The following is a 12,035-nucleotide window of genomic DNA, read 5'->3' as shown; positions in this document are numbered from 1 at the left end:
AAAAAATTTGATTTTTTTTTGCTAGAAAACTCACATTTTTAAAGGAAAAAAAACTTTTTTTTTTTTTAGAGATTTATTAAACTCTGATGGATCTGAAAATCCGCCATCTCAGACATGTCGAGGCCCGTATAAGCCAATGGGAAAGGCATCTATCCCAAATTGAAGTTATGGTAGTCTGCGCAGGGTTTAGCCCAAAAATCTGACTTTTTTTCTGGGGTTTTGGAAAAAATTCGGGAAAAGTATGAAAAATGTGTCCGATTATGTTTTTTCACGATCCAATTAAATCGAGTTGTTTTATTAATAAATAAGCTAAAATCCACCATGGGAGTTTAGTAGAGCTTTTTTTATTAAAATGAGATAAATTCAGATTTTAGTAAATAGCCCCCTAAGTCTACTAGAGAATCATGTAAACAATAAATAAACCCAATAGGCTGGTTTTGCTTCCAATAAGGATTAATTATATCTTAGTTTGGATCAAGTACAAGCTACTGTTTTATTATTACAGAGAAAAAGGAAAATATTTTTAAAAAGTTGGATTATTTGAATTAAATGGAGTCTATGGGAGATCGGCTTTCTGTAATTCGAAGCTTTTCTGGATAAGGGATCCCATATTTGTATATGTTGTGGTGATATATCCGAGTGTACTAATTTATTATTAACTCATAAAATAAAATATTTGATATCAGTAGTGAGGTTCTGTGGTCTAAATTAATAGCTTCATAATCAAAAAGTGCAACAGCTTAGGTTAAGGTGCAGCCCTTTAGCCCCATTTACTTCCTGTGTGCGTCATAAGCAGCCTTCCTCCTCGCACGGAGCAAATTGCACGCTTGATGTGCTGCAAAACACATGGACTGCTCCGAAGGAACCAGGAAAAGAAGTTAAGAATGATGAGATCAAGGGCTGATGGCACACATGATGCTTTTCAATCAGGCTCATCGCCTCCGCTTATATTTATTAATACAAAACAGTGAAAACTTCCGATACATTCACTTTTCAGACGAAAAGATCATATTTGGACTAAAAAGTGACTGTAACGGAGGCTTTTGCCAATCAACGAGAAGCTGAGTGTTGATTTTAGCTTTGTAATGCACTTTCATTGCATTTCTGTACCATTTTCAAGATAAAATACCTTCTCTTTCCTCTATAGTTAAAAAACATGGTGCTACAATCCTCTTTCAAGTGAAGGCCGGCTGCACTCTTGTCTATTGAGCAGAGCATCAGCCAATGGGAAGTAAGCAGGCGTTTCTGTGTGACCTTACCTGCAGTAACCAACGCCTGCTCATTTCCCATTAGCTGCCTGGCCCTCAAAAGAAAGTATATCCCAACGTCTGCTTATAAAACCTGCAAGTGAAAGAAGAGGCCTTTTGTATCTTAATAAAAATTGTATGGAAAAGAAATAATTAAGGTACATTACAAAATGGCTTGTTTTGCGCTTTAGTTGAGTGCTAGTGCACTTTCACTCAATACTTACAGTAACACAACATATATTGGTCACATGTCCACTGATCCCTTTATTTGGTTAGTTAGGGCAGAGCCAGCCAGATTTGGAAACCCTATTATACATACAAAGGACAAGTGTGTAAAAAACCGGAAGTGTATTTTGAAAAAAAAACAACAACGCGTCATAAAACAGTAAGCCCTGCATATTTTAATGCCTAAAAGGTGCACTTAAAGGCAGGGCCGGAACTAGGGGTAGGCAGAAGAGGCAGCTGCCTAGGGCGCAACGATTGGGGGGGCGCTGGGTAGCTACCTCTTCTGCCTACCCCTAGACCAGACCTGTCACTAGACCTGTGCCCCTGAATGCTGCTTCTGTGTATGCTCGTATGGAAAGTGGTACTGCGCATGCGAGCGCTGATACCGCGCATGCGCACGCGAGCGCTGATACCGCGCATGCGCACGCGAGCGCTGATACCGCGCATGCGCACGCTGATACCGCGCATGCGCACGCGAGCGCTGATACCGCGCATGCGCACGCGAGCGCTACTGATGCGCATGCGCACACGAGCGCTACTAATGCGCATGCGAGCGCTACTGATGCACATGCGAACACGAGCGCTACTAATGCGCATGCGGGCCCTGCTGCGGAGAGACGGAGATGGGGGGCGAGCTATCAGGCTGGGCTGCCTAGGGCGCCCGGCCGGATAGGCCCGCCTCTGCTTAAAGGATAAGTAAATCTTTCAAATAAATTAATGTAAAATTGATGAGAGTGCTATTCTAAGCACTTTTATCTTTTACATTCATTATTTATTTTCTTTTTATTCCAAGATATTAAGGGATATATATACTGTTAATATTAAAGAATTGTGTTACAACAGTGCCACCTGCTGGTCATTTTCCCACCATTCTGACCTCCAAGTAGTCAAGGAAGTTGTCAGGAGAAAGAAGGAGGCTGCTCTGATGTTCTTCTGCTTAGGAAAACAATTAGAAACCTTCATTAAATCAGAGCAGCCTCTTTCTTTCTCCAGACAACTTCCTTGACTACTGGTTGGTCAGAATGGTGGGAAAATGACCAGCAGGTGTCGCTGTTGGAACAAAACGCATTCATATTAACAGTACACGTATCCCTTAATATCTTGGAATAAAAAGAAAAAAAATTATGAATGTAAAAGTGCTTAGAATAGCACGCTCGGCAATTTTACATTCACTTATTATAAAGGTTTACTTACCCTACCTCATTAGGACCTTTTTCAGGATACTTTTTCAAGGATACAAGGACAAAATGTGTGTGTTTATATATATATATATATATATATATATATATATATATATATATATATATATATATATATATATATATATATATAAAATATGCAAGTAAGATCTGCACTCACAGCTCTTAAAAATGTATAAAAGTTTTATTGCAAAGGGCTAACGTTTCGGCCTCCTCTGAGGCCTTTTTCAAAGTATATAATACATAATACACACACATTAAATACCCAGATTGGCAGGAAAAAACAGGCCAACTTGAAATTGACATGTCCACTTAATCATCAGAAAGCGACTGCTACTTAGATGTCACATGTTATACAATTTTCACATAATAATTTACCACAGAAAAAATAACATAAATTACGAAAAAATATTTGATACTAGTTAAAACCAAGATACTGTGCAACAATGTTCTTAACTTCCTTTTCCATTACCATGACATTTATATTGTTATCTATGTTGCACATTGTATCGTGTTTTTGAACAGAGGTGGAAGGTCTGCACTGGGGCTCCCTCTATATTAATTAAATGAATAAACATATTCGTATCCTTATAGAGTTTAAAGTCCCTATAAAATAAAATTGTCTGCAGTACTCTGCACTTGTTAACCCCCACTTCGGCTGTGTGAATAACTCACTCAGTGTAACTGTCAACCACTAAATATTATCTAATCACTCCTATATATATGTATATGTGTGTGTGTGTGTGTATATATATATATATATATATATATATATATATATATATATATATATATATATATATATATATATATATATATATATATATATATAAAACTGCGCACCCCAATTATATGTGAAAGAAGATTTTGCCTTAGAGTGCAGATACTCATCAGACTCATCAGTCCTATGCTCAATTTTCATCTGATTCATTAAGAATTCAATTGCTTCATTATACATTTTACACAGGGACTAAGTTTTACCTGCAACTTAGTAGCTGCTTTCAAAGTAAAACTCACAAACTTGGCTGCCCTTTTATTAGACACCAGTGGGATAATGGGTTGAGTGCAGAGGACTCTTGTATTTGTCTATAGGTATTTTGTGGTCACAGCCTCATTGCACCCCCGCCTAATGGTTTTAAAAATTAGTGATGAGCACAACTTTCCCTTGTTTGTTATAGTTTATACAGGAGCAGTGACCAGCTCCATGTTGTAGCTCCCACCCTTCCCAACTATAGTCAGGTGATCCCACTGGTGTCTAAGTTTTAGTGAGTCGTGTGACAAAAATGACATCACTACTTACTACGGATGACATCACTAGTCGCCGTTTATAAGGATATCATTTACAGGATATTCATGGCTTTTGTGTATAACATACCTGTATATATAATACACAACAGCCATGAATATCTTGTAAATGATATCCTTATAAACGTTGAGTACTGATGTCATCAGTGATTAACGGTGAGTAGTGATGTCATTTCTGTTACTAGACTCACTGAAACTTGTGTATTATAATAAAGCACCCCCTGTTGCAATATATATATATATATATATACACACACATTGTATATATAAAATCATTGTTAAGTAGATGGTGCACATATGTTCTTTTGTGTATACAGTAGCCAGTGGACTTTATGAACTCTCATGCATGATATATAGTGTGCATTAAACATTATTTCCCAGCAGAGCAAAACATGTATTAAATATTTTCAGTTTTAACAGGTCGTGGAATGTTTAATATATTCCCTGTATTTTATGAATGGGAGAAGTAACACTTACGTATAGGCAGAAGGTTTGTATTTTAGCTACAAAGTGATTGTTGCATTAGTCCCAGATATAGTTACAGGGCTGCATTACTGTGTATCTGAATTCATACTGGATATACAGAGATCAACCCCACTTATTACTTATCTACTGAAAAGGAATATGAGAAGTGGAAGCTTCAATGGAAAAAAAGGAATGTTATCCCATTATCTTGTAATATTTTTATGACTTGGAATAAATGTTGGACAGGACAGAGAAACTTATTTCATGAAAATGAAATGCAATATAAATAGGGTAAATGGTGAATTTCATATATATTAAAGTCCAACTATTTTTGGGAGATATGATTTCATATTTTCTAGCATTATGTCATTTACTTGTATTCAGAAACACGAGGGGCGGTTGGCTTTTAGGTGTCTCCACTCCCTTCTTTGTGTGTCATTGAGATGGGCAAGTTAAAGGGGAACTATCGAGAAAACGAAAATTTAATATAAGCTTCCTCATACTGAAGTAACAAACTTTCTTAATACAATCCATTAAATATTCTGCATTCTAGCTTGAATCTGAAAATACACATCTAAACCCTGTCGAGGTCATGTAGAAGTTAATGGCAGAGTTCCCTTGAACCATTTGAAGATGTTTGTAGCCTTCATGATGTTTCACACAAAAACTTGAAAGAAAGTTGTGAGTTCAGCCGAGGTTTAATAAAGCTCCCATAACTCTAAAAGTCAACCTTTTTATAAATAATCACCTAAAAGTGGTTTTATCAAGTATAAATGAAAAGTCCCATCTGCCAAAATAAACTAAACTCTCTACCCCCATCAATGTCGTGTCCTGTTATAACGTTACATCATGCTGATGATGATACAGGTATGGGACCTCATACCTTTAATCAACTAGAAAATCATGTAAACATTAACTAAACCCAATAGGCTGGTTTTGTTTCCAATAAGGATTAATTATATCTTAGTTGGGATCAAGTACAAGCTATCAAACATTAAAGAAATTGGTGCACTATGCCAGTAACTGTACTATTATAAATCAAAAAAATGTCCAAAACGATTAAATGAAAGGAGAAAGATACTCACAGTTCACCCCAGTCCATGCGTGCAAAAATCTGGAACAGCAAAAACCAAAATTATAATTAAAAATTCAAATCATTTATTAGGACATGCAGATGACCGCCTAACTCGTTTCGTGCCTACTGGGGCAATACTCATAGGCGGTCATCTGCATGTCCTAATAAATTATTCGAATTTTTAACTATAATTTTGGTCTTTACTTTTTGGGAAAACTCACAACCTTTTGCTGATCACGTACAAGCTACTGTTTTATTATATATATCAATTTTTAAAAAGTTGGATTATTTGGATAAAATGGAGTCTATGGGAGACGGGCTTTCCGTAATTCGGTTCTTTCTGGATAATGAGTTTCTGGATAAAGGATCCCATACCTGTGTGTGTATACAGTATATATGTGTATACTGTGTATATATATATATATATATATATATATATATATATATATATATGAGAGCTGCATAACACCCCTTTAATTTCTATAAAAATTATTGATCAGAACTTTTTTTCCTTTCTCATTTCAGACTCCTGAGCAATCTCCCTGATTCTGTAGTGGAATGGACAGCTGGCGAGGACGGATCCTGTAAGATTAAACTCGATACAGTTCAGATCAATGTGTTGTTTTAAGGCACGGTGCAGATTGTTTAACCACTCGGGTGCCTGAGAGAACTCTCACATCAAGCCGGCCTTCCTATGCGTCAGGCAGCAATGTTTCACTTTAACAGTAACCTTTATCAGATAAGGGAATGTAACTGCTCAGAGGAGTGCCTATAATGAACTGTAACTGTTCTCCATTCATTCTGCGACAATTCAGCAGCAATGCTCATAGATATCTCATGAAGCATATTATTTTCTTTTTCACAAGTGGAAAAGGATATCAAAAATAATGGCTGGGTTTGATTGAGAGTCATAAAGGCAGGTGATTAGAGCCAGTGTTCTTGGGAGAAATGTCAAATATTATCACCCATTAAATAATCTAGTCACTAAAACCTGCACGCGCCCAATAAACATGCAATATTAAGTTAATTTGTGTTTGGCAATCAGAGATGTGATCATTCCTGCGACGCCGTCCTCCCCTCCCCATCAAATGAAAAGGCCAAATGCAAATAGAAGCGTGTTACAGTAATGTCACGGCAAAGGCCCCGTGTGCTCCTGTCACGGCTACCAAACGCCAACACAACAGCAGAGCAGCCCATCCCCTACATAAACAACAATTACACATAGAACTCAGCTCCCAGTTTATAGGTACAGCTATGGGACCTGTTATCCAGAATGCTCGGGACCTGGGGTTTGCTGGATAATTGATCTTTCTGTAATTTGGCTATTCATACCTTAAGTCTACTAGAAAATCATCCAAACATTAAATAGGCTGGTTTTGCTTCCAATAAGGATTTAATTATATCTTAGTTGGGATCAAATGGAGTCTATGGGAGCTGGTCTTTCAGTAATTCAGAGCTTTCTGGATAACAGGTTGGAATTGGTCTGCTTTAGCCTGACAAATACTTAAAAGGGATACTGTCATGGGAAAAAAAAATTTCAAAATACATCAGTTAATAGAATTCTGCACTGAAAACCGTTTTTCAAAAGGGCAAACAGATTTTTTTATATTTAATTTTAAAATCTGACATGGGGCTAAACATATTGTCAGTTTCCCAACTGCCCCCAGTCATGTGACTTGTGCTCTGATAAACTTCAGTCACTCTTTACTGCTGTACTGCAAGATGGAGTTATCTCCCCCCCCAGCAGCCTAACAAGATAACAGCTGCCTGGTAGATCTAAGAACAGCACTTAATAGTAAAATCCAGGTCCCAATGCGACACATTCAGTTACATTGAGTAGGAGAAACGACAGTCTGCCAGAAAGCAGTTCCATAGTGCAGCACTGGCTCTTTCTGAAAGCACATGACCAGGCAAAATGACCTGAGATGGCCCTACACACCAATATTACAACTAAAAGAATACACTCATTGATTCAGGAATTAAATTTTATATTGTACAGTTGATAAATTGATAAATGAGCAAAATTAACATTTCCGAAAATTTAAAGTCAGACTTTTCCCAAACGTTGGAAGAAAGGTTAAGTCATGGGAATTGTCAGAAATCCCAGTTAGTCCTTTGATAAATCAGACCCTTTGGGGCAGATGTTTTATGACCAAACTTGGCTTGTGAGCTGCAGGTCGGGGACTATCATTCTGTAATAATTTACTTTTCTGCATCTTTAGATGAAATTGCCATGTTTATGAAAGAAATTTGCCATTTAGCATATGACGCAAAGCCAGATTATGGAGCCCTGAAGAGAATCCTTTCAAATCCTCTGGCCTCCAGTGGAACAGACCGTAATTTCACTTTGACTTCCAACCCAGTGATATCCCAGCCAAGAAGACGTCCCATGACTTCCAAAGCAACAGTATGTCCAGAAACACAGTGTGCCTATTATTATTTGCTTTACTTAGGCAATTCTTCCCCACCTTGTATTTCAGCCTATTCTATGTGGTAGTTGGGTGCCTCTGCTAGAGCTAGCCTATTGTATATTCATCCGCCATCATATACTTTCACTCCATTCATTCATGTGGAATTTCTACCTCCCCCAAATCTCCCAAAACATCAGCCATGTACCATATTGACATAACTAAAGGGGTGGTTCAACTTTCAGTTAGGTATTAGGGGGTTATTTATTATAGTCCGAATGTCAAAACCTCAAAAAATTCCAGTTTTTTTTTAACTATGAAATCCAAATTTTTTGTGAAAAAAAAAAAAAACTACAATTTTTCAAGATTTATTATACCCCGAGGTTGGAAAAAGTCTAAATCGGAAAACCCAGCATCTCAGACCCGCCGAGGTTGTATATAAGTCAATGGGAGAGGTCCCTTCGTTATCCTGATCTGCTCTGGGGTTTGTGTAATAATCCGAATTTTGTGGTTTTCAGGCTGAATTTTTGGACGATTATTCGAGTTTTTTTCCGAACTGGAATTTTTCACGAAAATGGATTAATAAATAAGGGGAAATAACCCGTGCGGATTTGGTCAGAGTATATTTTAGAAAATAATCTGATAAATTCGGATTTTGATAAATAACCCCTTTAGTATGTCATATAATGGCTAATTTTAAGCAACCTTTCAAATGACTGCCATAGTTTTTTTTAATTATTTGCCTTCTTCTTCAGACTCTTTACAGATTTCAAATGGGGGTCACTGACCCCATCTAAAAAGAAATGCTCTGTAAGGCTACAAATGTATTGTTATCGGTACTTTTTATTACTCATCTTTCTATTCAGGCCTCTCCTATTCATATTCCAGTCTCCTATTCAAATCAGTGCTTGGTTGTTAGGGTAATTTGAATCCTAGCAACCAGATTGCTGGAACTGCAAACTGGAGAGAATAAAAAGCTAAATAACTCAAAAACCACAAATAATTAAAAATGAAAACCAACTGCAAATTATCTCAGAATATCCCTCTCTACATCATACTAAAAGTTCATTTAAAGCCCTTATACAAGTCTTTAGCAAGAGGTGCTACTGGTAAAGGTCAAAAAAGTTGCATCAGAAGGTAAATGTAGAGATGAAAATAATGCTTTATAATTCTCATATTTTTCATATTAATTGGACTCCTTGATAGAAAAACTCACAGATGAATGAGTTGTGGTTTTACGAATAAGAATTTGAACTGCAAAGTTTTCTGGATTATTTGCCAGCAAAAAGTCAATAATAAATCCAGAAGTGGTTTTTAAATGACACGGCCCAACCTTTATCTCTGATAATTCAAAATTCAGTCCTGCGATTTGAATTTCTAAAATTCTAGATGAAACGTACCCTTTATCAGGGTTTTAAGAGTTAACAGATCAGCATCCATTGATACTAAGCATTTTATTCCAGGGTAATTGCAGGCAATTGTGAAGTTCTGTGGGTTTTTTCCCCCAGCTGCAGTTGTTTTGTGCATGCTGAACTGATGTAACATGCAGCCATGCATCTAAATGAATTGCTAATTAGCTATGCAGGATGTGGATTCCATATGTGGCCGCTATGAGAGGGCTGGGGTGGCAACCCTATGTCCAGATGGTGTTATTTCAGGAATGCAGCACTGACTGCAGCATAATGGTGGTGGCACACGCTGCTACTTGGGAAGATTAGCCCCCATCGCCTCATCTTCCGCCGACTAATCTCCCTGAAATGCCTTTCCGCCGGATAGAATGTAAATCGCTGGCGAAATGGCACTCGGAAAGCTTCGTTTTTCAAAGTCGCCCAAAGTTGCCTCACAAGGAAACTTCGGGCGAGATTAGTTGCCCAAACAAGAGGTGACTTGTTGCTGGGGGACTGATCTCTGCAAGTATCAGCGTGTGCCACCACCCGTAGGGGCATATTTATCAAGGGTCGAATTTCGAATTGAAAAAACGTTGAAATTTGGATTCAAAAAGACCAACCGAAATTAAGTTGAATTTTTTTTTTTTGTCGAATAGGTCCATATTCGGCCAAATTAGAATCGTATGAATCAAGGGAACAGCGCATTCAATCGAATTTGATTCAAAGTTTGTCCCCCCAAAAAACTTGGATTTTTCAAAGTCCACCAATTGACTCCAAATAGGTTCTAGGAGGTCCCCCCATAGGCTAAAACAGCAATTCGGCAGGTTTTAAATGGCGAATGGTCGAAGTCGAATTTTTGAAGAGACAGTACATGATAAATTTCGATAGTCACATTTTTTTCAAATTGAATTTGGACTATTCCCCTAGTCAATGTATACAAAAAAATAGCTCGAAATTCGAATTTTTTTTTTATTCGAAAATTCACCTCGACCTTTGATAAATCTGCACCCTAGTGTCTGAGCAAGTTGCTTGAGGCTATGTTTTTCTTACCCATACTAGCTTTAAATGTCCATGAATTTAGCATCTGAAAAGCATGGGCACAGCTAACAGCCGCCATACTAGATTCATTGACATCATTCTTCATCATCAAATAACTTTGCACACGTCTGCCTATCCCATACAGGCAGATGGGTCTCCAATGTTTTTTTACCCTTGAGCCACATTCAAATGTAAAAAAAAAATCAGAGAACAATATAAGCATGAAAATAGTTCCTGTAGGTGCCAAATAAGGGCAGTGATTGGCTATTTGGTAGCCCAATGTGGACTGGCAGCCTACAGGAGACTCTACTTGGAAGTACACCTGGTTTGTATGGAACCAAAACTTCAAGCCAGGAATTCAAAAATGAGCACCTGCTTTGAGGCCACTGAGAGCAACATCCAAGGCAAGATGTTGTTCCCCACTGCCCTAACACTTAAAGGAAAACTATACCCCAAAATGAATATTTAAGCAACAGACAGTTTATATCATATTAAGTGACATATTAAAGAATATTACCAAACTGGAATATATATTTAAGTAAATTTTGCCCTTTTACATCTCTTACCTTGAACCACCATTTTGTGATGGTCTGTGTGCTGCCTCAGAGATCACCTGACCAGAAATACTGCAGCTCTAACTGTAACAGGAAGAAGTGGGGAAGCAAAAGACAGAACTCTCTCTAATTGGCTCATGTGACCTAACAAGGATAGTTTGTTTGTGTGCACCGCAAATCCTACAATCCCAGGGGCCGACCCTTATTTTTTTACTAAAAAAGTATGTTATGAAAATGGTTTATTTACATGAAGCAGCATTTTACTCAATAAGTGCAAATATCTTTTTTATAGAGACCTACTTTGTTCAGGGGTATAGTTTTCCTTTAAGCATCTCCTCTTGCAGTGCTAACGTATTTACTGTAGCGATACTATTAATTCTGCACATAAGTGTATAGAAACACAGACTTCAGTGGATATGGCACAGCCCAATTTGTTGAAATTGGCCTCTTTCAGTCTAAGCTCCAGGGGAATGCTTTGCTCACTAAGGAAGATTTTTTTTTAAAGCTGAATATAATTCATTCTGGGGATTTCCTTACTCTTCAAAGGTGTTATTTACCTTTAAATTAACTTTTAATATAATGTACAGAGTGATATTCTGAGACCATTTGCAGTAGCTTATCTTTTTATAAAATTTGTGGTTTTTGAGTTATTTCGCTTTTTATTCAGCGGCTCTCCAGTTTACAGTTTCAGCCATCTAGTTGCTAGGGTCCAAATGACCCTGATTTGAATAAGAGACTGGAATATGAATGGGAGAGGCCTGAATAGAAAGAGGAGTAATAAAAAGTAGCAATGACAATAAAGGTGTAGCCTTGCAGGTAATTTGTTTATGATGGGGTCAGTGACCCCCATTTGAAAGCTGGAAAGAATCAGAAGAAGGAAAATAATTCAAAAACTATAAACATAAATCCTGAAGACCAGTTGAAGAGTTGCTTAGAATTGGCCATTCTATAACATACACAAAGTTGAACCACAACTTTAAAAACAGCTGTGAGCCCCTATTCCTGCTCATGCCCCTACAGGCAATGTTTAGTTCTTTTGCTAGGGGTCTCTCTACAGCCACCCGAACCCCCCAATCCTCTAAAGTAAATACTGAAAATAAAATACATCGGATTTCATTGGTCTCGGGTTCT

At 37.5% G+C, this 12,035-nt stretch overlaps 1 protein-coding gene across 6 annotated transcripts in view; it reads left to right on the top strand.

Moving 5' to 3' along the window:
• vrk2.L (VRK serine/threonine kinase 2 L homeolog) overlaps positions 1–12,035 on the top strand; it is a 67,710-nt gene that overhangs the window by 44,363 nt on the left and 11,312 nt on the right. For all 6 annotated transcript variants that reach the window (XM_018261643.2, XM_018261644.2, XM_018261647.2 and 3 more), the window contains 2 exon segments: positions 6,042–6,100; positions 7,739–7,923. In XM_018261643.2, the coding sequence (XP_018117132.1) occupies positions 6,042–6,100; positions 7,739–7,923 (244 nt within the window).

Source organism: Xenopus laevis, chromosome 5L (genome assembly GCF_017654675.1).
Source record: "Xenopus laevis strain J_2021 chromosome 5L, Xenopus_laevis_v10.1, whole genome shotgun sequence".
Taxonomy (NCBI): Eukaryota; Metazoa; Chordata; class Amphibia; order Anura; family Pipidae; genus Xenopus; species Xenopus laevis.
Note: the sequence above shows the minus strand (reverse complement) of the source record. Positions and strands in the feature narration are given on the sequence as shown.